Source organism: Bombina bombina, chromosome 3 (assembly GCF_027579735.1).
Source record: "Bombina bombina isolate aBomBom1 chromosome 3, aBomBom1.pri, whole genome shotgun sequence".
Taxonomy (NCBI): domain Eukaryota; kingdom Metazoa; phylum Chordata; class Amphibia; order Anura; family Bombinatoridae; genus Bombina; species Bombina bombina.
This window is the reverse complement of record NC_069501.1, coordinates 1189272345-1189299253: the sequence shown is the minus strand read 5'-3', so window position 1 is coordinate 1189299253 and position 26909 is coordinate 1189272345. Positions and strand designations below refer to the sequence as shown.

The 26909-nt window shown below is 37.1% G+C and overlaps 1 protein-coding gene across 1 annotated transcript in view; it reads right to left on the bottom strand.

Annotated features, from left to right (window-relative positions):
• The window catches only part of SLC36A4 (solute carrier family 36 member 4), an 879508-nt gene that overhangs the window by 282219 nt on the left and 570380 nt on the right, over positions 1 to 26909 (bottom strand). The window contains 1 exon segment of the mRNA XM_053708622.1: positions 22502 to 22671. Coding sequence (XP_053564597.1) covers positions 22502 to 22671 — 170 coding nt within the window.

Below are 26909 nucleotides of genomic sequence, written 5' to 3'. Positions count from 1 at the left end.
CCGTCTGTCTGAAATCTTTCGTGGCCTGAAGATAAAATTTCAAGGTTCGAACCACATCTAAGTTATGCAGTAACCTTTCCTTAGACGAAGAAGGGTTAGGACACAAGGAAGGAACTACTATCTCCTGATTGATGTTACGATCTGATACCACCTTGGGGAGAAATCAAAACCCAGTGTGAAGCACAGCCTTATCAGCGTGAAAAAACAGGTAAGGGGGCTCAGATTGCAAGGCTGCCAACTCAGAGACCCTGCAAGCCTATGCAATGCAATAGCCAGAAGAAAAAGAACTTTCCAGGAAAGAATCTTAATGTCAAGAGCATGCATAGGCTCAAACGGAGCCCTCTGCAAAACCTTAAGAACCAAATTTAGGCTCTAAGGAGGAGCAGAATTTCTAAAGACAAGTCTGATTCTAGACAGATTAGGCAATTAAGAAATTTAAGAAGGAGCAGAAGGTGTCCTAGCCACTTTTCCAGTAAGCTCCCCGCAAGCTTAACATACACATTTCACACAAGTTTTAGAGAATGAAAAAGGGCGCTTCCACAGCTGACAAGGAGTAAATATTAAAGTTTTTCTAAACAATTTTAAATAAATCCAAAACACTTCTGACTATAAAGATAATTTCATATTTTATGTATAGAAAAAAGTAAAGAAAAAATATATATTCAAATAAAAAAAACCAGTTGCAGTATATCAACAACAATGTAAATAGCAACATTTATAGCAACAGTTTTAACAAACCGTAGCAATATATTAACAACAATGTAATAGCAGCATTTATAGCATTAATGTATCTGTGTTAGTCACAGGACCACTGTGTCAGTTTATACAGCACTAATTATGCAGCAAAAAAATAAACCTTTTATGTTCACTAAAAAGTTTTTTATATTTCAAAAGGTATTAAGCATAAAGAACATATATAGAAAAAAATATATATTCAAATTTTAAAAAACAGTTGCAGAATATCAACAACAATGTAATAGCAGTTTTGTAGCAACAGTTTTAACAAACCGTAGCAATATCTCAACAACAATAAAATAGCAGCATTTATAGCAGCAATGTAGCTGTATTAGTCTAAACAGCACAATTGTGTCAGTTTATACAGCACTAATTTAAGCTGCAAAAAATAAACCTTTTATGTTTATTAGAACATTCAAATATTTCAAAAGGTATTAAGCAAAGAAAAACAATCGATTAGATTACGAGTTTTGTCGGTAAGGCTGTGCGGTGCTAACGAGCAGTGTTCCCTCACCGCTCATCTACAGACAATGCTAGTATTACGGGTTTTTACAAACCCGGCATTAGCTGCAAAAAAAGTGAGCGGAGAGCAAAATTTTGCTCCACATCTCACCTCAATACCAGCATTGCTTACGGTAGCGGTGAGCTGGTAAAACGTGCTCATGCACAATTTCCCCATAGGAATCAATGGGGGAGAGACGGCTGAAAAAAAGCCTAAGATCTGCAAAAAAGCAGCGTAAAGCTCCTCACGCAGCCCCATTGATTCCTATGGGGAAACACATTTTATGTCTACACCTAACACCCTAACATGAACCCAGAGTCTAAACACCCCTAATCTTACACTTATTAACCCCTAATCCGCCGCCCCCGACATTGCTGACACCTGCATTATATTATTAACCCCTAATCTGCTGCTCCGGACACCGCCGCCACCTACATTATACTTATGAACCCATAATCTGCTGCCCCCAACATCGTCGACACCTATATTATATTTATTAAACCCTAATCTGCCACCCCCAATGTCGCCGCAACCTAACTACATTTATTAACCCTTAATATTCCGCCCCCAACGTCGCCACCACTATATTAAAGTTATTAACCCCTAAATCTAAGTCTTACCCTAACACCCCCATAACTTAAATATAATTTAAATAAATCTAATTAAATATTACAATCATTAACTAAATTATTCCTATTTAAAACTAAATACTTACCTGTAAAATAAACCCTAAGATAGCTACAATATAACTAATAGTTACATTGTAGCTAGCTTAGGATTTATTTTTATTTAACAGGCAACTTATTTATTTTAACTAGGTACAATAGTTATTAGTTATTAACTATTTAATAGCTACCTAGTTAAAATAAATTCAAATTTATCTGTAAAATAAATCCTAACCTAAGTTATAATTACACCTAACACTACACAATAATTAAATTAATTACCTAAACTAAATACAATTAAATACAATTGAAAAAATTATCTAAAGTACGAAATCCCCCCACTAAATTACAGAAAATAATAAAATAATTACAAGTTTTTTAAACGTAATCAGCTCTATTACCTGTAAAAAAAGTACAATACCCCCCAACATTAAAACCCACCACCCACACACCCAACCCTACTCTAAAACCCACCCAATACCCCCTTAATAAAATAAAAATAACAATAACCCCTTGAAGATCACCCTACCTCGAGAAGTTTTCACCCAGCCGGGCCTAAGTCCTCAACGAAGCCGGGCGAAGTGGTCCTCCAGACGGGCAGAAGTCTTCATCGAAGCCGGCCAGAAGAGGTCCTCCAGATGGGTAGAAGTCTTCATCCAGGCGGCATCTTCTATCTTCATCCATCCGGCGCGGAGCCGGAGCGGCTCCATCTTCAAGACATCCGACGTGGAGCATCCTCTTCCAATGAAGTCCAACTGAAGAATGAAGGTTCCTTTAAATGACGTCATCCAAAATGGCGTCCCTTGAATTCTGATTGGCTTATAGAATTCTATCAGGCAATCGGAATTAAGGTTGAAAAAAACATAATTTATGTTAGAACTTACCTGATAAATTCATTTCTTTCATATTAGCAAGAGTCCATGAGCTAGTGACGTATGGGATATACATTCCTACCAGGAGGGGCAAAGTTTCCCAAACCTCAAAATGCCTATAAATACAACCCTCACCACACCCACAAATCAGTTTAACGAATAGCCAAGAAGTGGAGTGATAAAAAAGTGCGAAAGCATATAAAATAAGGAATTGGAATAGTTGAGCTTTATACAAAAAAATCATAACCACCAAAAAGGGTGGGCCTCATGGACTCTTGCTAATATGAAAGAAATTAATTTATCAGGTAAGTTCTTACATAAATTATGTTTTCTTTCATGTAATTAGCAAGAGTCCATGAGCTAGTGACGTATGGGATAATGACTACCCAAGATATGGATCTTCCACTCAAGAGTCACTAGAGAGGGAGGGATAAAATAAAGACAGCCAATTCCGCTGAAAATAATCCACACCCAAAATAAAGTTTAAATGAAAACATAAGCAGAAGATTCAAATTGAAACCGCTGCCTGAAGTACTTTTCTACCAAAAACTGCTTCAGAAGAAGAAAACACATCAAAATGGTAGAATTTAGTAAAAGTATACAAAGAGGACCAAGTTGCTGCTTTGCAAATCTGATCAACCGAAGCCTCATTCCTAAACGCCCAGGAAGTAGAAACTGACCTAGTAGAATGAGCTGTAATCCTTTGAGGCGGAGTTTTACCCGACTCGACATAAGCATGGTGAATTAAGGATTTCAACCAAGATGCCAAAGAAATGGCAGAAGCTTTCTGACCTTTCCTAGAATCGGAAAAGATGACAAATAGACTAGAAGTCTTACGGAAAGACTTAGTAGCCTCAACATAATATTTCAAAGCTCTAACAACATCCAAAGAATGCAACGATTTCTCCTTAGAATTCTTAGGATTAGGACATAATGAAGGAACCACAATTTCTCTACTAATGTTGTTGGAATTCACAACCTTAGGTAAAAATTCAAAAGAAGTTCGCAACACCGCCTTATCCTGATGAAAAATCAGAAAAGGAGACTCACAAGAAAGAGCAGATAATTCAGAGACTCTTCTGGCAGAAGAGATGGCCAAAAGGAACAAAACTTTCCAAGAAAGTAATTTAATGTCCAATGAATGCATGGGTTCAAAAGGAGGAGCTTGAAGAGCCCTCAGAACCAAATTCAAACTCCAAGGAGGAGAAATTGACTTAATGACAGGTTTTATACGAACCAAAGCTTGTACAAAACAATGAATATCAGGAAGATTAGCAATCTTTCTGTGAAAAAGAACAGAAAGAGCAGAGATTTGTCCTTTCAAGGAACTTGCGGACAAACCTTTATCTAAACCATCCTGAAGAAACTGTAAAATTCTCGGAATTCTAAAAGAATGCCAGGAAAAATGATGAGAAAGACACCAAGAAATATAAGTCTTCCAGACTCTATAATATATCTCTCTAGATACAGATTTACGAGCCTGTAACATAGTATTAATCACAGAGTCAGAGAAACCTCTTTGACCAAGAATCAAGCGTTCAATCTCCATACCTTTAAATTTAAGGATTTGAGATCCTGATGGAAGAAAGGACCTTGTGACAGAAGGTCTGGTCTTAACGGAAGAGTCCACGGCTGGCAAGAGGCCATCCGGACAAGATCCGCTTACCAAAACCTGTGAGGCCATGCTGGAGCTACCAGCAGAAAAAACGAGCATTCCTTCAGAATCTTGGAGATTACTCTTGGAAGAAGAACTAGAGGCGGAAAGATATAGGCAGGATGATACTTCCAAGGAAGTGATAATGCATCCACTGCCTCCACCTGAGGATCCCGGGATCTGGACAGATACCTGGGAAGTTTCTTGTTTAGATGAGAAGCCATCAGATCTATTTCTGGGAGTTCCCACATTTGAACAATCTGAAGAAATACCTCTGGGTGAAGAGACCATTCGCCCGGATGCAACGTTTGGCGACTGAGATAATCCGCTTCCTAATTGTCTATACCTGGGATATGAACCGCAGAGATTAGACAGGCGCTGGATTCTGCCCAAACCAGAATTCGAGATACTTCTTTCATAGCTAGAGGACTGTGAGTTCCTCCTTGATGATTGATGTATGCCACAGTTGTGACATTGTCTGTCTGAAAACAAATGAACGACTCTCTCTTCAGAAGAGGCCAAGACTGAAGAGCTCTGAAAATTGCACGGAGTTCCAAAATATTGATCGGTAATCTCACCTCCTGAGATTCCCAAACCCCTTGTGCCGTCAGAGACCCCCACACAGCTCCCCAACCTGTAAGACTTGCATCTGTTTAGATTATAGTCCAGGTCGGAAGAACAAAAGAAGCCCCCTGAATTAAACGATGGTGATCTGTCCACCACGTCAGAGAATGTCGGACAAACGGTTTTAAAGATATTAATTGAGATATCTTTGTGTAATCCCTGCACCATTGGTTCAGCATACAGAGCTGAAGAGGTTGCATGTGAAAACGAGCAAAGGGGATCGCGTCCGATGCAGCAGTCATAAGACCTAGAATTTCCATGCATAAGGCTACCGAAGGGAATGATTGTGACTGAAGGTTTCGACAAGCTGAAATCAATTTTAGACGTCTCTTGTCTGTCAAAGATAGAGTCATGGACACTGAATCTATCTGGAGCCCTAAAAAGGTTACCCTTGTCTGAGGAATCAATGAACTTTTTAGTGAATTGATCCTCCAACCATGATCTTGAAGAAACAACACAAGTCGATTCGTATGAGATTCTGCTAAATGTGAAGACTGAGCAAGTACCAAGATATCGTCCAAATAAGGAAATACCACAATACCTTGTTCTCTGATTACAGACAGAAGGGCACCGAGAACCTTTGTAAAAATTCTTGGAGCTATAGCTAGGCCAAACGGCAGAGCCACAAACTGGTAATGCTTGTCCAGGAAAGAGAATCTCAGGAACTGATAGTGAGCTGGATGAATCGGAATATGCAGATATGCATCCTGTAAATCTATTGTAGACATATAATGCCCTTGCTGAACAAAAGGCAATATAGTCCTTACAGTTACCATTTTGAATGTTGGTATCCTTACATAACGATTCAATATTTTTAGATCCAGAACTGGTCTGAAGGAATTCTCCTTCTTGGGTACAATGAAGAGATTCGAATAAAACCCCAGCCCCTGTTCCAAAACTGGAACTGGCATAATTACTCCAGCCAACTCTAGATCTGAAACACATTTCAGAAATGCTTGAGCTTTCACTGGGTTTACTGGGACACGGGAAAGAAAAAATCTCTTTGCAGGAGGTCTTATCTTGAAACCAATTCTGTACCCTTCTGAAACAATGTTCTGAATCCAAAGATTGTGAACAGAATTGATCCAAATATCTTTGAAAAAACGTAATCTGCCCCCTACCAGCTGAGCTGGAATGAGGGCCGCACCTTCATGTGGACTTAGAAGCTGGCTTTGCTTTTCTAAAAGGCTTGGATTTATTCCAGACTGGAGATGATTTCCAAACTGAAACTGCTCCTGAGGATGAAGGATCAGGCTTTTGTTCTTTGTTGAAACGAAAGGAACGAAAACGATTATTAGCCCTGTTTTTACCTTTAGATTTTTTATCCTGTGGTAAAAAAGTTCCTTTCCCACCAGTAACAGTTGAGATAATAGAATCCAACTGAGAACCAAATAATTTATTACCCTGGAAAGAAAGGGAAAGTAGAGTTGATTTAGAAGACATATCAGCATTCCAAGTTTTAAGCCATAAAGCTCTTCTAGCTAAAATAGCTAGAGACATAAACTTGACATCAACTCTGATAATATCAAAAATGGCATCACAAATAAAATTATTAGCATGTTGAAGAAGAAGAATAATATTATGAGAATCAGGATCTGTTACTTGTTGGGCTAAAGTTTCCAACCAAAAAGTTGAAGCTGCAGCAACATCAGCCAATGATATAGCAGTTCGAAGAAGATTACCTGAACCCAGATAAGCTTTTCTTAGAAAGGATTCAATTTTCCTATCTAAAGGATCCTTAAAGGAAGTACCATCTGCCGTAGGAATAGTAGTAAGTTTAGCAAGGGTAGAAATAGCCCCATCAACTTTAGGGATTTTGTCCCAAAACTCTAATCTGTCGGACGGTACAGGATATAATTGCTTAAAACGTTTAGAAGGAGTAAATGAATTACCCAAATTATTCCATTCTCTGGAAATTACTTCAGAAATAGCACCAGGAACAGGAAAAACTTCTGGAATAACCACAGGAGATCTAAAGACCTTGTCTAAACGTTTAGATTTAGTATCAAGAGGACCAGAATCCTCAATTTCTAATGCAATTAGGACTTCTTTAAGTAAAGAACTGATAAATTCCATTTTAAATAAATATGTCGATTTATCAGCATCAACTTCTGAGACAGAATCCTCTGTATCAGAAGAATCATTAGAATCAGAATGATGATGTTCATTTAAAAATTCATCTGTATAAAGAGAAGTTTTAAAAGACTTTTTATGTTTACCAGAAGGAGGAATAACAGACATAGCCTTCTTAATGGATTCAGAAACAAAATCTCTTATGTTATCAGGAACACTCTGAACATTAGATGTTGATGGAACTGCAACAGGTAATGGAACTTTACTAAAGGAAATATTTTCTGCATTAACAAGTTTGTCATGACATTTAATACAAACAACAGCTGGAGGAACAACTACCAAAAGTTTACAGCAGATACACTTAGCTTTGGTAGTTCCAGCACCAGGCAGCGATTTTCCAGTAGTATCTTCTGACTCAGTTGCAATGTGGGACATCTTGCAATATGTAATAGAAAAAACAACATATAAAGCAAAATTTATCAAATTCCTTAAATGACAGTTTCAGGAATGGGAAAAAATGCCAGTGAACAAGCTTCTAGCAACCAGAAGCAATGAATAATGAGACTTAAATAAAGTGGAGACAAATTTGACGCCCACAATATTTGGCGCCTAAATGCTATTAGCGCCAAAAATGACGCCACATCCGGGTACGCCGACATTTTTGGCGCGAAAAACGTAAAAAATGACGCAACTTCCGGCGACACTTATGACGCCGGAAATAGAAAAAAAAAATTCGCGCCAAGAATGACGCAATAAAATGAAGCATTTTCAGCCCCCGCGAGCCTAACAGCCCACAGGGAAAAAGTCAAATTTAAGGTAAGATAAAAATGATATATACAAATGCATTATCCCAAATATGAAACTGACTGTCTTAAATAAGGAAATGTTGAACATCCTGAGTCATGGCAAATAAATGTTTGAATACATATATTTAGAACTTTATAAAAAAGTGCCCAACCATAGCTTTAGAGTGTCACAGAAAATAAGACTTACTTACCCCAGGACACTCATCTACATGTTGTAGAAAGCCAAACCAGTACTGAAACGAGAATCAGCAGAGGTAATGGTATATATAAGAGTATATCGTCGATCTGAAAAAGGGAGGTAAGAGATGAATCTCTACGACCGATAACAGAGAACCCATGAAATAGACCCCGTAGAAGGAGATCATTGAATTCAACAGGCAATACTCTCCTCACATCCCTCTGACATTCACTGCACGCTGAGAGGAAAACCGGGCTCCAACCTGCTGCGGAGCGCATATCAACGTAGAATCTAGCACAAACTTACTTCACCACCTCCATAGGAGGCAAAGTTTGTAAAACTGATTTGTGGGTGTGGTGAGGGGTGTATTTATAGGCATTTTGAGGTTTGGGAAACTTTGCCCCTCCTGGTAGGAATGTATATCCCATACGTCACTAGCTCATGGACTCTTGCTAATTACATGAAAGAAAATCCTATTGGCTGATCCAATCAGAGACATCCAGCGGATTAGATGAACCCTGAGAGGGAAGGCTATGTCTTTCCCTTCGCTTGCGCTTCGCAGGGCGAGGTAGGGCATTGAAGTCCATAGAAAAAAATAAGCAATTTACAACCGTATGTAAGAACGTTGCCCTCCTATTTAAGAGATTCAACAGAAGTTTTGAACCTATTGAGAAACATGGAATGGGATGACAGCTTCATCATGGTGACTAGCAATGTAACATCGTTATATACCTCTATCCCACACGAGAGAGGTTTGGAATCCATTAGCAATTATTTTGACAAAGATGAAAGTATGCCTCAATCCGAGAGGAGGTTTATATTAGATGGGATAGACTACATTCTGAAACATAATTACTTCTGTTGGGACGGAGCATTCTACCGTCAGATATGTGGGACCGCAATGGGGACCAGGTTCGCGCCCAGCTACGCTAACCTCTACATGGGCAGATGGGATACCATCTTTTGGGAGTCCTGCCCAGCGGGCGCGGACCTAGTCCTCTACAAAAGATACATAGACAACCTTCTGATTAGTTGGAAAGGAAGTCAGGAAGATCTCGAATACACATTAGAAGTAATGAACATGAATCAATGCAACTTGAAGTTCACCAGTACCATCAGCAAGGATCATATTGTTTTTTTAGATCTTGACATTAGAGTTGAAAATGGGAGAGTTGAAACCTCGACTCACTTCAAGAAAGTCTATTCCAATAACTATATCCATTAATCCAGTTGTCACCATAAAAAATGGATATCTAATATCCCGAAGGGACAGCTCATGAGGATAAAGAAAAACTGCTCACAAGAAGAGACTTGGATAAGACAATCCCGAATACTCAAGAACAGATTCATTGAAAGGGGTTATAATGAATCCCATATAGAAAAGACCATAACGGATGTCAATAATATGAAGAGAGAAACCCTCCTAAAATATAAAACCAAGCAAAATACAGGATCTCCTGAGAGTTTAAAGATCCCATTTATAACCCAGTACAATGAAAGGAAAAAGACCATAGAGGACATAATAAAACGGCACTAGCATCTACTTAAGGACAACAATATTATAGGTGAACATTTGTCTGAACAACCATGCTTCATCCATAGAAAGGCAAATAACCAGAAGTCAATTTTAGCTCCAAGTGTCCCTAGATGCAATACAACAAGAGTTTTAGGCAAGAAATTATGTGGATTTTACCCATGCCATTTGTGTAAGGCATGCAAGCACGGCATCAAGAACAGCTTTTTTAAATCTAAAGTCACCAATGAGGTATTCAACGTCAAACAAACCCTTAGATGCACAGATCATTAAGTGGTGTACTTAATTGAATGCGGCTGTGGTCTGCAGTATGTCGGACAGACAACTAGAAAGTTGAAAGATAGAATCCGGGAACATCTACTGCAGATCAAATGGGGAAAAATGGATCTGCCTCTTTATAAACATTTTAAAGAAACCCATGGGGGAAGTGACAAAAGTTTCAGATTCATGGGAATATGCAAATTGAATAAGGATTGGAGGGGTGGAAACATGGAATCCAGAATGTTAAAAATAGAATCAAAATGGATATTTAACTTAGACTGTATCTACCCTTTATAAAGGACATAACGCCAATTTTGAAAATTTTTTGAATTTTGAAGTGCATTTATTCCATGAATAAAAGAAGTAATCCAATACTGCCTATTTCATACTAAGATGTATCTCTTGAGGGTTCCCTCTTGTTCCCTATTAAGCTGTACCTCTTGAGGGTCCATGTTAAAAGCTCCCTAAAACATGTGGTCTTGAAATCAACCATCATTTCTTCACGGAATCTTGTATTTACATATATGTTTGATTGATTACACGTATTGTATCCTAGGGCAAGAAACACCAGTTGACAATTCATATACTTAAAAACAAATGGGTTGCCTTGTTTTAGATGTTCAGTCCCCTATGTTCCGGTCCCAAATTCATACTTGGTATTGTGGTTGTGGAACTCTCAGTAAAATCCGTAGACTATTTACCCATTGTCGTATTTACTAGATAGTATAGGAGATGGTGGATTATCCTATAGGTGAGAATTTTAATATATTTTAATATATTTCCAATAGTTAGATTAAATGTTGTTAACGTACATTTTTGTTTTTATACTTCACGTCATATACTTCACGTTATATTTTGATTACCAAAACATGTATATCCTGGTATTTATGAGCCTAAAATCTAGTCATGGCCAATCACTATCTCAATTTTCTATATTTCTATATTGATATAGTATCTATTTGTACAGCCCATATGCGCCCTTACCTTTGCCCATAATCAAAATGGCCACGCTACCACCAGAAATACAATTACCAGAAGTTGTTCGGGAAATCCGGAAATGACGCAACCGGAAGTAATCCATAAGCGGATATCCGGTTAGCGGCATGACAGCGCGGTAAGCGTTTGGCGGGAATTTAACCGCCTGAAAATCCATTTGGCGCTCTTTTCTTTAGAAACACTCCCCTATCATTGGATATAGAAGGTTAGTAATATTTAAGCCTCATCATGTCTTGAAAAAAGGCCCAATTGTTGGGCCGAAACGCGTAGACTAACCAAGAGATTTGTGAGGCTTCATATTCTACCAGGATCAATCGGCGTTTGGGGGTAAGTTTATTTACCGATAAGCTACACCCCATAGGCCCTGTTTGTTGAGTTATTTTTTTTCCTTTTTGATTTCAGGTCCATGTTTTTGACAGACTAGGATACTGGATCAGGACAAGCTCCTTGGATCGTTTATTCAGTGATCTTTCCCACAAGTTGGACTTTTGTTATGGACATTTTATAGGATGTTTCTAGAATTCATTTGACCCATTTTTGTTTTTGTTGTTTTTTATTCATGTTTTTATTCATGTATTTCAAGTTATCAATTGTCTTATGTTTTGCCATCTGATATTTGCCATACCCTGTTGTTATTTGTAAACACGTTGTTTGAATACCCAATTTGAATACCCAATTTGATACACCCCAATATACACGGTTAGTTTTTAGTTGAAATAATTTTTATTTACTCCACTTCATTTCCACATTTCTTAGAACATATACATACATTTCACATCTGAATCACAACAGATAACATAACATGACATTCATTTGACATGAGCACACCCGGGTCTAGAGTTTTCTCTTTATTTAGAGTTTGTGTACTTCCCTCTTTGTTTGCTCTCATGGAGAGTTTGGCAAATGAATGCATTTTTCTTCTTTTCTCCAGGATTATATTCTTGAACTAGAAGTCTTCGTATTGATCTGTGGAGTTATTTTCTGTAGTAAATCCTCCCCCTTTTATTTCTCCTTTGCAATCTCTTTTAGAATACTGTTCTTAATGAGGGATTGGGTAATATGGGGGGTATTTTTCTTTACCTTTTCAACATAAACTGTCAATAACTTTCAATACAAACATGTTAAACCAACAAATCAAAAATATAAAAGTTTTTTTTTCATAGAGTTATATTCTGTCACTACACACTTTATCTTCACAATATCTAAAAATTATTTGCTCATCTGGGGGATCATCTACCCAAGTCCCCCTCATCGTCCATCGTCAGCCAATTCTCTTTTCTTTTTACCTCTATAAAGGATATACCTTCTCAACTCTTTTCGTTTTATACCTCCTCTTCCTATTATAAGGTGTTACTCTTTACTATTTTACATTATCCAATAGAACCAGACCTTTTGAAACCAAGGTTCTATATCTAATACCCTTGCTGCTGATTCACACAACGAGTATGTCATCCGGATTCTGGTTAGGACCTCTGTCCACGACGGTATTTCCGCCTTCAAGTATTTTGCAATAGTTATTCTCGTCGTAGTACACAGAATCCTGATAAACACATTTATGTGTGTATTAAATCTAGCTATGTTCTCGTGTAGTAGTGCTTGGGCTGGGGTGAGATATCTGTTCATTTAACACCTTACTCAATAGTTTGGACAATCTGTGCCATATATTGCTTACTTTCGTGCATTCCCACCACATGTGGATATAGGAACCTACTATTTTACATCCTCTGTAGCAATGATTACCTCTACCTTCAGCCATATGAGCGGTTTTTATTGGCGTCAAATACCATCTGAAGGATGTTTTCAGAATATTCTCTCTAAGGTCCGCACTAATAAGTCCCTTACTAGCCTGAGAGAACATTTCATCCCATTCGTCTATCTCAACCTCTTTGCCTAAATCTCTTTCCCATTTTATCATTACTGAAGATTTGGCCTGAACCTTGGTCTGTTGTATAAAAATATATAGTTTGGAAATTGCTTTTTTAGGTCTGTTGGGGGATGTACACAGAAGTTCTAAAGTTGACTGTCGTCTTTGTGTCGTGGCTGTCTCTAAGTAGTTCCGTATGGCTGACATCGTCTGGAGGTATAGGAACCACTGCAAGTGAATGGGTTCTATTTTTTCTTGAAGTTGGGTATATGTCAATAATTTGCCATGGAGCTGCATATCTGCCACCCTATATAACCCCTTATTTTCCCATTTCATAATTCTATATTTGGAATCTTCATTTACTATATATTTCAGTGGCATTGCCTGTGGATGTGTAGGAACTATCCCCCCCACCCGACTAGCAGCTATCCACTGCTTTCTAGTAAGCAATGTGGTTTTATTTTGATAGAGGGCATCTGATTCTTTAAGATTCTTGTTCCAAAGAATACCATCTGGTGTCTCTTGCCTCAGCATTTCTGCCTCCAAAGCAGGCCATAGTATATCTGTCTGTTTTCTCCCCAGTATCGAAGTCTGAGCCAAACGGGCTGCTGTATAGTAGTCATGTAAGTTAGGGACGCCCATTCCTCCCAACTGTCTATGTCTATGTAATATATGACGCGATATCCTCAGTTTCTTATTATCTCTCAGAAACCTATGGATATCTTTCTGGAGGTCGTCCAGGTCTGGGGTACTAATTTTGATAGGGAGTACTCGGAATAAGTATAAAATTCTGGGTAAGATTGTCATCTTCACCGCAGACATTCTACCATACCAGAAGAAGCCCATTCTTTTCCATTTCCCTAACTCAGATCGGATTGCTTTAAACAAGGGAGTATAATTTGCCATATATAGTTTAGAGGAATGTGTAGTTAGTTTGATCCCCAGGTACTTCAACCCTTCTGGTGCCCATTGAAAATCGAAGTTAGCTTCAATCAGTTTAATCGTGTGTTTTGGGATAGATAGAGGTAATGCTTCACACTTATCAGCATTGACTTTATAACCCGATATTTGGGAAAACAAATCTAAAGCTTGGTATAGGAAGGGCAAGGACTTTAACGGGTTCGTAACAGTAAGCAGCACGTCGTCCGCAAACAGGGCAATTTTATGATTTATCTTCCCTATCTCCACTCCTGATATATCAGGACAATTCCGTATATATGCTGCCAGTGGTTCAATGCACAATGCAAAGATTAAGGGTGAAAGCGGGCATCCCTGTCTTGTACCATTAAGTATGTGTATTTCTTTAGACTGGTGTCCTATTGCCCTGACTTGTGCTGTAGGTGTCGAATATAATCCTTTAATAGCTTGTAAAAATCTCCCATCAAATCCCATTCCTTTAAGAACCTCTCACGGTTAGTTTTTATTTGTATCACTCAGTGTTTTTCAATTTTTCAGTTTTTGATTTTGAAAACGTTTTCATCTTTTTGAGCACATAGCAACTTTTTTTTTTCCATAATAACCGGTCTACCTCTAACATTTTTATATTTTTACAATTTTTATTTCTCACACGTTGATTTATCTCACGTTGCTATACACATTTTTTGGATTGTTATTCCACACCGGATTCATTTATTTTATGGTTTTTTGGTTTCACTTTATCTGGAATGGACTTATTGTACACAATATTATAAGCACCTTTAATCATTATTGTATGTGGTGAAACACCAAATCGCCATCTTATTGGAGTTTCATATTGATTTGATTTGATTTTATTTAATTGGTTAGTGGAGTCGTCTCCCCCTCCTCCCCAGCTTAGTTCCTCCTTTCATGTGGATCCATTCTCAACATACACCTGTGATGTTTTAACATTCTCATTGTGATTTTTTATGTACCCATTGTTTTTATACCTAATGCGATTTTAACTAGTGTGGTTTTCATTTATTATTTGGATTATTTGGTTTGTTTTTCATGATGATGTAATAAATTGTTTAAACCATTTTAATTGAACATAGTACTGGTACCTGAATTATACCTTAGCCTTTTGGCGCTCCTATTTACCCACAATTGTATTTTCTATTAGCCCAAGTAGGAGATCTTCTTTATAGTGCAGCAGGTATATAGTTCTAGGCGCTGCCCGCTCCCCCATTCACCATAAGTCCATAGAAACTGCCTCTTACAGCTGGGCAGCGAAATCTGGCGGCCACAAGGCCCCTCCCACGGGAGGATTAGTAAGGCCTTGGGGAGCTACATGTAATCTGAGATGAATGTTGGGAACGCACCTCACAGGATAGAGAACACTCAGAGGTGGACGGCTCAGTAGTACTAAATATCTTATTCTTTTTAGATATTGCAATCTCATCAAAGCATGTGGAACACAGATGAGCATGCGGATCCACCTGTACCCTTTAATACGGAATGAGATAGATTAAATTGCACCTTTATACACCAATGGCCAGAAAGCGTTACGTCTCCCACAAATGCCGATCAGAAAAGAGGAAGTAGAAGAGGCCACACCCGGTCACATGGAGTGCCATGCAGGACCGCCCCTGCACTATAGCGAAAACATTCCAAAAACAGGCCGCGCTGATCTACACCTGACTGTTCACACATTGCTAGAGGCTCACCTCACATATGATGTAGCATTAACACAATAAAGATATTATGCATAACCCCCCGTTCAATAATCCCCTTCTCAGGAATATTAACCCTTGATTCTATACAGATAAACGGAGACACACTGTGACACTCTCTTCATGCGTTATCATATGTATACAAATGAAACAAACTTACCAGAATCTATGCCGTGGAAAAGGAACACGGCCCTTCAAGTGTGAAAGGTTAGTAGCATCGCTCCTGACATAGACTTGAGTGGATAAAGGCAGGCAAAATATGCCAACGCTGATTGCCAAGGAGCTGTTAACATGAGTCGGGATGGTTTCGCAGAGACGACACTCCCTGCATCTCCGGACTCTAACTTTCATCCATGCTCTCACTGAGAGGCTGATAAGATTACTTAAAACTCCAATCCCATTTCGAGACTACTCCGAATCTTCTGACACTTCTCTGCCAACCTCCTGTGATGAAAGGCAAAGAATGACTGGGGGGTGAGGGGAGTGGGGGAGGTATTTAAGTCTTTGGCTGGGGTGTCTTTCCCTCCCCCTGGTGGCCAGGTTCTTATTATTCACAAGTAATGAATGAAGCAGTGGACTCTCCTCCCATTAAGATGGAAAAAGTAACGTATATTCCAAAACTTAATAAAAACAGGAGAGCTTGCTCAATAAAGCATAGTAAAGTTTGTAGAAAACACTGCTAAATGACTGTACAAGTTTCTTGCCTCCAGGCACTTTCTGGCTGGCATATCTGGGTAAGTGTTTACAGCTATTTAAAGGTACATACAAAATGTTAAAACCTGCAAAGCATTTCTAATTAACTTTAAACTCTAGTAGATATGTGCATTTGTTTTTTTCATTCTGTAACAAATGCTGAACTAGTCGGCCACAAGATGCATTTGTCTCTTTTCAGAGCCGCAATTATTCTTGTGAAAGTGCAAATGGATCAACTGTGTGTTGCACTTTCAAAAGAAAAATCACGGCTCTAAACAGAGCTGAATGCATCTTAAAGGGACACTGAACCCAAATTTTTTTTTTCGTGATTCAGATAGAGCATGTAATTTTAAGCAACTTTCTAATTTACTCCTATTATCAAATTTTCTTCATTCTCTTGGTATCTTTATTTGAAATGCAAGAATGTAAGTTTAGATGCCCATTTTTGGTGAACAAACTGTGTTGTTCTTGCTGATTGGTGGATAAATTCACCCACCAATAAACAAATGCTTTCCATGGTCCTGAATCAAAAAAACTGCTTAGATGCCTTCTTTTTTCAAATAAAGAAAGCAAGAGAACAAAGAAAAATTTATAATAGGAGTAAATTCAAAAGTTGCTTAAAGGGTCACTGAACCCAAATTCTTTTTCTTTTGTGATTCAGATAGAGCATGCAATTTTAAGCAACTTTCTAATTGACTCCTATTATCATTTTTTCTTCGTTCTCTTGCTATCTTTATTTGAAAAAGAAGGCACCTAAGCTTTTTTTATGGTTTAGAACTCTGGAGAGCAATTTTTTATTGGTGGATGAATTTATCCACCAATCAGCAAGGACAACCCAGGTTGTTCACCAAAAATGGGCCGGTATCTAAACTTACATTCTTGCATTGCAAATAAAGATACCAAGAGAATAAAGAAAATTTGAAAGAAAGTTTCTTTAAATTTCATGTTCTATCTGAATCCCGAAATAATTTTTTTGGGTTCAGTGTCCCTTTAAATTTGCATGCTCTATCTGAATCATGAAAGAAAAAAATTGGGTTCAGTGTCCCTTTAAGGCCGACTAGTTGAGCATTTGTTACAGAACGAAAAAAAAAACAAATGTTCATATCTATTCTTTAGTAAAGAACCGCATTTCAAAGACAAATACAGTTACAAGAAGTGTATTTAAAAACAACAATCATTTTACCTGCAGTGCTCAGCATAAAACTTGTGTTCAAAAACCTGCATTAGACTCGTTAGCTCTAAGATGCATGAAATGAAGTGCAAACAAAATACTAACTACAGGAAGCTATTCTTTGAAGCTGCACATGTCTAAAGGCTGTACATTTTGTTAAAGCTATAACGTACATAAAGCCATCGTATAAGCTGAATATGAAATATAATTTGTGTAAGTAATGCAATGACCTAAAATATTTGGTGATGACGATCTTTTATGTAAGATTTTCTATTACCCTCATATTTTATAAAAATCCTGTTTTTTTTTTACATAGTACATATTGCACCCTCTACAAGTAACTATATTACATGTACTATTGCAATAAAAGCAAAACGTATTGTTACATTTTGTGTCCTGTAACTTGTAAAACAAAACTATCTCCTTGTAACATTTGTGTAGACGTTATACACCTAGTTCCACAAAATCTATACATTTCCCCTTCACAACCAAGTAGTTTTGGTTAAATTCTGTAACATGGATGCAGACAAAAAGTTACAGTCTTTGGTTTTTGAGAAACAAATTTGCAAACGTGTGTATGAGGGCCAAATCTTCATACAGAGAGCACATACTGCATCTGTGATGAATCATTTTGTATCATCGCTGACAATTACATGGCATTGCCAGCTCTCTGAGCTCTCTACATACTACATCAATACAACAGACTTTTAAAGGACCACTAAACACAAATTGTAAACTACGTGATTTTGACCTTCATATCTGAGAATAATTTTCAATGAAATCTGCGGCTTTATTTTGTCGAACAAGTATATTGTTTTATGTTAATTCATTTCACTGATTTCCCTGTCCCCCAGAACAAAAGAATCCTTGCTAACCAATCACAAACTAATATTTAGAAATACCACAAACTCTGATTGCCCATGTGCAGGTTTAGCACTGATTCAACTTAGTTACTATTGCAAAGAATGCTTCTCCTATCATGATTGTTGATGCAAAACTAATAATCCACCTTTTACAAACATGTGACTGCTGAGAATCTTAGGGGGGAGGGTGAAGTAAATAAAAGCTTACATAAATTATCTAAAAGTATTAACCCTAACCTCCCTGGGAGAAAGTACAATTTTTAGATGTAATTTACAGCAAAAGGCAGCAAAATAAATAATGAATTTATATTGCAATAATGTTTTACTTGAAATAATAAAACATTGTGTACATTGTTGAAATGTCAAGTTTAATGGCATTTTAATGGTATTATAAAATTACACAATTTTGTTTTTACTCACATTGTTAAATTCTGATACTAACATTACTCTCTTCTGTGTTCCATATATATACACATGTACACAATCCTTGATTAATAAACTTAATTGGATATTCCATAAAGGAAAACTGTTTAAATTGCTAATTTTTATCACTTGCTTCTAATAAATTCTAGTATGTAAAAAGCTAATTACTAGTGTAGGGGTACTTTTGCATTGGGGTTGTGGCAGTTTAGGGGTTACTAGTGTAGAGTGTACTTTTGCATTGGAGTTGTGGCAATTTAGGGGTTACTAGTGTAGGGGGTACTTTTGCATTGGGGTTGTGGCAGTTTAGGGGTTACTAGTGTAGAGTGTACTTTTGCATTGGAGTTGTGGCAGTTTAGGGGTTACTAGTGTAGATGGTAGTTTTGCATTGGAGTTGTGGCAATTTAGGGGTTACTAGTGTAGGGGGTACTTTTGCATTGGGGTTGTGGCAGTTTAGGGGTTACTAGTGTAGAGTGTACTTTTGCATTGGAGTTGTGGCAATTTAGGGGTTACTAGTGTAGGGGGGTACTTTTGTGTTGGGTTTGTGGCAGTTTAGTAGTTAGCAGTGTAAATGATATGTTTGCATCGGTGGTTGTGGTAGTTTAGCAGTTAATAGGTGATAGGGCAGATGTTAAGGAAATGTTAATGCAGTTTTGTTTTCAGCTTTTGCTAGTCATTGTGCCAATGCAAAAAATCTTCCCTAGTGCAATAAATAGCACTCACAGTATTATCGCTGGGTGCAAAAAAGTAACCAAGTAATATGAATGCAATAATGGTAGTGGTATGTATTGTGCTCTAACAAAGTGTATGCACCTTACCACTCGCATTTTGCACCCTACTTTTAATCCAGCCCTAAATACATTTTATAAGAATAGTATTGTGCTTCGTCTCCCTCTAGTCATGGGTGTTCACAATAAATCATTGCTAACGTTTTTTGAAAATAAAAAAAACACCATTTATAAACAATCATTTTTATCTTTGTTTTTGATCTCACCTGATTAACAATTATTTTATATATTTTTTCACTGCATTGTACAAACCAACACAAATACCCACCCTATTATAACATTAAAACATTTTAAAATTCTGTCCTGTAAAGGCTACTTGAGGACTGGAGTTGAGAAAAACTATTGATACCTCAGAGATTAATTAAATTACATATAAAATAAAATTACATATAGTAGCCATTAGTAATAGTATTAGCTTTGAACATGTTATAAAATTGTATGGGGATTGTAAAGTGGGCATTTCTATAACATATTTAAACGTAGCCAGGGGACTAAAAAGCACAGAAGTGGCTAAATAGTTAAAGGGACAGTCAAGTCCAAAACAAAACTTTAATGATTTAAATAAGGAATGTAATTTTAAACAACTTCCCAATTTACTTTTATCACCAATTTTGCTTTGCTCTCTTGGTGTTCTTAGTTGAAAGCTAAACCTAGGAGGTTCATATGCTAATTTCTTAGACCTTGAAGACTGCCTCTAATCTGAATCCATTTGACCACTAGAGGGCATTAGTTCATGTGTTTCATATAGTTAACATTGAGCTCATGCACGTGAAGTGACCTAGACAGCTAGACGCCAACTTGGGCTTTATAAGCTGTGTTACTTTTGTATTGCAATTACACCTGATGAAACGGTCATAAGTACCGGGAAACGCGTTGTGGCTTAGTTGTTTTTAATAAAAACATTCTTTTATCAGTAACACAGCCTTTTTAGTACTTTTACTGTCACCTCTAACTGTCGTTTGTGGAGAGCTAGTTTTAGTGACAGCACCTTTGTTCCCTTGTTCTTTTCATCGGAGATTGCCGAGATTTGCCTGAGGAAACAGTGGTCTGGAAAGCTGAGAATTGTCCAGGAGGTCTTTGTGGCACTTATCAAGTGCTTACGACTTTGTGAGTATATTTTGTTGTTTTGCGTACGAGTCCACTTACTCACTGATATACACTATTGTGGTGCCTGTGTGTTCTTATATCCTTTATACAGTTCTATATTGGAGGAACAGATCTGCCATTACAGCTTGCTGGACGGCTGCAAATTGTTCAGAAGGTTTTTGTGGCACTTCTCAAGTGCTGAATATCTAGTAAGTAGGAGCCGTAATTTGGGGGTTTGGCTGCATACTTTACAAACGGTACACACTATTTGGCGCCTCTTCTCTTCTTCTTTTCTACAGATCGTGCTACTGGCCAATTTCACATTTGGAATGAGCTTTGCTGCCTGGAGACTCCAATCAATACTCTTTTAGTGTGGACTTTTTCATTAAGACTACCATTACGGTTCAAGTTTGCATTGTTCTAATCTATATCTATGGATATTGTAGATTGATTGTTTTGATTGCACTTATTTTATTAGTGGTCACTATCACTGTCCCTTAGGGGAATCACTGAGAAAAAAGTTTGTCACACTGTATGTCAAATTTGATAGGCGCATCTGATTTTAAATATCTTTATCTCTCTCTAATGGCCCTTCGGCTAGCTTGCTATAAGTATTGCATGTGCACTTGTAATGTAGCTTTTACACGCAGGCGCATTATTGTAGCCAAGTAATCTGCTATGTCACTACACTCTGATCACGCTACCACAAGCTGCAACCACAGCAGGGAAGTGGAGCAGCGAGCAGTAAGTATGTATAGATAATCCCCAAGTAAAACAGGCATTAATCCTTACTAAAAATTGATATGTATATATTTTAATTGCATTAAAAATGTATATACCTCCTAGACAGACAAGCTTACAAGGTACATGAGTGTATAAATTATATGCTCACAAAGCGCTGCCCCATATACAATTCACGACATGAAATTACCTAAAGCCGTTGAGATCATGCTTTCAATGCGCATGTGCTATTTCCTTCTGAAGACCTGGCAAAAGTCTTCAGTTATAACACTACGCATGTATGACCAATTATATTTGATTGTGCATGCAGTGGGGGGGGGGGGGGGGTCACGCTAACAAAATAACAATACAATAAGTATTTGAATGCGTGTCAGACAGCCCTTTTCTATGGGCTGTCTTTCATGATGTCATTTTTAAAATAAGAAAGGATCATTTATATTACTTGGAAGCTTCATTTTACACAAAATGTAAATAGATTGTACTTATATAATTATTAAAAATCGATGTGTTTTTTTTTATTTTACCTAAATTGGAACACAGTTTTATATTATGTTTTAAGTCCTTTAACATCAGAATGTCATCCAAGAATAGGCAGCTGCCCACTGGCCAGTTCGCTCTCCAAACCTGTCCTTTGCCCTAATGCAAGGCTGCTTCTCGTGTTAACCCGATCACTGAAAAAACTTGAGTCTTGTCTCTTGAGTGAGGGGTTTCTGGTATCATTTACATGTTGCAGGTCAGAGTGTTAAAGAAGAAACCATAATCTCACCAACATCTTCTGTGAGAAGAGGTTCACATTTAAGAAGCAGCCATGAGATACTGACCCCCACTAAGGGGATCAGCGGTTTCCAATAACCTTACTTTTAAACCCTGACTGTTACCGCTGCTGTATCATGTAAGTTACAGCTCTGCTTTAGAGCACTGGTTCTTCCAGTTGCAGCGTGGCTAGTTGAAGGTCCTCTAACCATATGTCATGGAATTGTATTTACCAGCCATGCTGTCTAGAAAGAAACTAGCCAAACCGGGTTAAATTTTAGATGTGGCTGGCAGAGGTAAGTGGTGGCCAGGTGCCTGGGTTTGTCAAACCTTGCTCTTATGTATTAAATTAAGAGCTCATACTTACAGTGAATGATTCTACAATGTTAAATGAAGAATTTACTGAATTAATATAAAAAACATTCATATTTTTTCCAACAAAATAGTATTCATTCTATTTTCAAGATAATAATTTTAAAATTTAAATCTAAAAATCATGCATATGACAAAAAATCTTTACATAATAAAAATATTTCTAAAACTGCTATTTGCACCATTACCCTATATACAATTTTCAAATCAAATTACTTACAGGTAATGCAGACTAAGATCGATCTTACTGTGAATTCAAGCAAGAGCTTCCACTTTTTTGGCACTTTGGCTGTAACAGTTGGCATTATGATCTCTGCTGGAACATAGTATTGAATTGCGTAGGTCACAAAAATCCCAAAAGAATACAATATTTTTACCAGCTGATATAACCTGTTAGGAAATATAATTATAATACAAAAGTCAAAATACTAGTACGGGATACAGCACAAATGCCTCTGTTACATAGCAACATTTATAGGTAAAGTAATTTGACATTAAAAGAATAGTTACACAAAAGAAAAATAAGAACAAAATGCAATCTTAGTTACTTTTCATATTTTTTATGGAAGCATGAAGTTAAGATTTTAAAAACAGAGGTACAAAGTTTAATTTTAAAGAAATATCAAACTCCCAAAAACATACAAACTTTACCAATTTATCTTTCATCATATTTTCTTTTGCATGAACATGTGCGCTAACAAAAAGATTATCTTAAAGGATAGACATATTTAGACTATAAGCTCCTCCTCGTGTGTACTAACGAGTTTTGTTTGTTATGTATTTATATCTTACCACAATTTTTTGCCATTGTATACCTTTACTTTTGTACTTAGCACTATGGAATATTGCAGCGCTATTCAAATAAGTGATAACAATAAAACAAATATAAGTATTTGCTTCCAATAATAAACAGTAAAAGCCAAAGCTGAGCATTGAAGCATTAAAGGGACACAAGTCAAAATTAAATTTGATTTAGAAAGAGCATGCAGTAGAGATGTGCATTTGGCAGTTTTGTTTACTGCTGAATACGGAAGTAGGAGGATAATTTCGGTATTCAGCTATTTTCGGAGAAGAATATCCTTGTGTGCAAGAGTTTCGTGATAAGAATCGTACAAAATCTGTTATAACAAGTGAATGGTTGAACAGAATAAACAGAGAATGTTTAGTTGGCAGTCATCTTTTTAGAGCTCCTTATACTTTCAATGGATAGCACAGACCGGCTAAACATCTCTCATAGTACAAGTTGTGAGTTATGCCCATAACAGCGCTAAAAAATAGTTAGCAAGACTGGAGACTTGAAGTAAAGTGTTAGGCCTAGAATAAAAGTACATTCAAACATATGTAAAATAAAATATATATATATGTTTTCTATTGAAATAAATGTTTAAAATGTGTTAATATGATATGGTATAGGACATGGGAAGGACTCAAAGAATGTCAACCATTAACCCCTCTATTTCTGCACACTGGTCCACAGTTGGTAAGGTAATGTTGTGCAATCTTGCTCAAAATAACCAAAGCTTTCATCTGCTCTCTTCCATCAGAGACAGTGTCATGGACACTAAGTTTATTATACAAATGAGAAAAGAGACTCAGGTAGATTGAACTAGAGATCTCTCTGGTACATTTATGCATCATCCGTGTCATTTGTGTCTGTGGAGCAGAGACAGTAAATGGTCTGTTTGACTGAGTTCTAAAATGAGGAAGCCTGCACTAGAATATCATCCAGATAAGGAGACACTGAAATGCATAATTTGTGAACCACTGTCAATAAGGCCCCAAAACCTTGGTGAATAATCTGGGTGCTGTGGCAAGTCCAAAGGGCATAGTAACAAACTGGTTATGCTTGTCTAGAAATGCAAACATCAGGAATATCACATAATTTCTGTTACTCAGGATGTGCATTGTTCAAGCTTATGGTGGATATAAACTGTCCTTCCTATGGTGGAGAGAGAAAAGAATGCATAGCGTCCTTTTTTTCTAGGGACTCAGATTCAGAATTGGATGAAATGATCCCTCTAAAAATCATGATCCTGTTCATCCAAAGGAACTAGAGCAATCACACCAGGAATCTGTAATGTAGCATTCACTAACCTCCCAAAAAGTTGCAATCTGCCTCCCAAAAGAATCCTAAAAAGGAGAACATATTGACTTGAAAGTAGGAGTAGGTATTTTGACCTGCTTGGTCATAGACAACAAAGTTGGAGGATCATGCAACTTAAGTAGAGCAAGAGGAAGATCTTTTTATAGATCTAGAGTGCCGAAAGGAATCAAAATGTCCCACAGATCAGCTCTTGACTTATTTTTTTTATCCTGAGGCAAGAAAGCTCATTTACCCCCTATTAAGAGTGTATATGATAACATGCAGGCCAAGCCCCAAAAAGGATTTTGCTTTGAAAGGGCAGAAATAAAAGTTTGCTTTTAGCGACAGTGGCATAATGTATGTCTAGCTACAAGAGCGATAGCCGCACTTTTTGCATTAATGCAAACTAAATCACTGTTGTCACATAAACAAAGTTGTTAGCAATCTTAATCAGGTCCACTCGATCCTGAATCAAAGATCCTTCTCCCGATTCAACCTCAGAGAGGTCACTTTATCAGACATCGCTGCAACCACGCAAGCCACACTGGTAGCAAGGCAAGATAGATAGCCTGCAAGCTAAAAGGATCACCTATGGAAGCCTTTAAGCTTCTGGTCTACTGGGTCTTTGAAGGAGGTGCTAAACTCTAACGGGATAGAAGTCCACCTGACTAACGTAGAGATAGCTCCACCTTCCCTAGGGGCTGTATCCTAAATCTCCAGATTAGAGGCTGGAAAAAGAAACTTGGCAGATTGGTAGGTTGTTTAGGAAATGATCTTAGTATTAGCTTTACGAGGACTGTTCAGTTCATCCACCCTCAGTAATACATGTATTTGCCCAAACCTAAAATAAAGGGGAAAGTTCAAAATTGAAATGTGCACAAAGTATTTTTCCAATATACTTCCATTAGCAAAAATGCTTTTAGTAAAAGGCACGTGCACCAGTATTCAAACACCACCCCTTTTCAGAGAGGCAGCAGTAGCTTGTATGACACAATACACCCCACAAAATGTCGCACCAGTCAATTTCAGCAATAAAAAGGTTTATTATTCCAATGCCATGCCAAACAAAGTTACGACGTATTGGGGGTTACCCCTTATTAATGTTGCATAGTTTAAACACTGCTCAATTGCCTCCATAAATACACCTGTTGCCATCCAAAAGGAGGCTCACAAAATTAACCCTTCACCTTATCAGGTCTAAAATCATATTAACACCACAATCTTATCCTTAAACACAAACTTTAAAATAAAATATTCTTATGTTACCTAGAAATCACCGACTAGCAATATATTTTTACAACATTTTCCACTAAATAAAAATATTTGGAAACAAGATTTATATGTAGTATTAGTTCATATTTGCTTAGCACCAATCCATTTGTTTATGAGAAAAATTAGACAATTTTAAGCATTTCAATGATGATAAAAATGGACTTCTCTAACTAGCTGAAATTATTTTTAGAAGGCCACAGTTATAAATCAAACACAGGACATGCTGGAGTTGAGGTGCGGTAGTATAAACAAGTATTAGGTACAAAGCCACCTTATATTTTGCAAACCATGTATCCACTCCAACTGGAAATGCAAAAGTAAAACAAGATAAAGCTTTTTATGATTTTTATGTTATCAAGACTGAAGAATGAGTTAATGAAATTAAAAGTAAAGGGCATGAGGAGAAGGTAATGCTTTGCAAGAGCCAGAGGTATGATGGAGAATGGGATTGCTATACTTTATTTGTAGTGCACCAACATATTCTACAGCATTTAATGTAGCACAATGAACACCACAAAAAAAATAAAGGATTTAAAGACTCTGTTCTCACATTGAGGTAAAAACAGACGGCATATAAATTGTATAGACCATAACATTTGAAATAACTCAGTACCAGATATTGAGGGCAAAGAAAAGTAAATATATACTAATAGAATAGTTCTAACAATCTAACGTGTAAACACCTTGTAATTACAAAACATTTTAGACGTTTTGTAATTGTAATTTGGAGAAGCCAATCTGGGCTTTAGTCTGCTAACCACAGTCATAATGCTAGTATAAATAACATTGTTTCATATTTGTTATCAGTTAAAGTCAGTTAGGGACAGAGTTAGCTTTGAGAAGTTAGTAGGGTGCATTTTAAGTCCTGAGAATAATAAAATCCTCAATTTTCAGAACTAAATTACAAGAAAAGGGCAAAAAAATACTGAAAATATAATACAAAGTTGTTTCATTACACATAACTAAACATTTTATATGAAAATCTCAAACAGTTTACTGCCCCTTTAATCTTAAATAAAGATAAAGTAGTAGATATTGCTTCTGCTGCAATCAACTGACGAACATTTCTGGATAGGTATTGAATGGTGTAAAACAATAAATCTGAAGGCCTTTTCCGCCTTTAGAGTAACAGGTTTTAATCAAATAAACAAATCAACATTTTTGTGCTGCATGCATTTCCTTGTTTGTTTCTTCGTTAAAAAGGCCGCTCACTTTGCATTTCCAAATCAATGAATATAAGACAGTAAAATGACTGATCTTTTACAGTTGACCA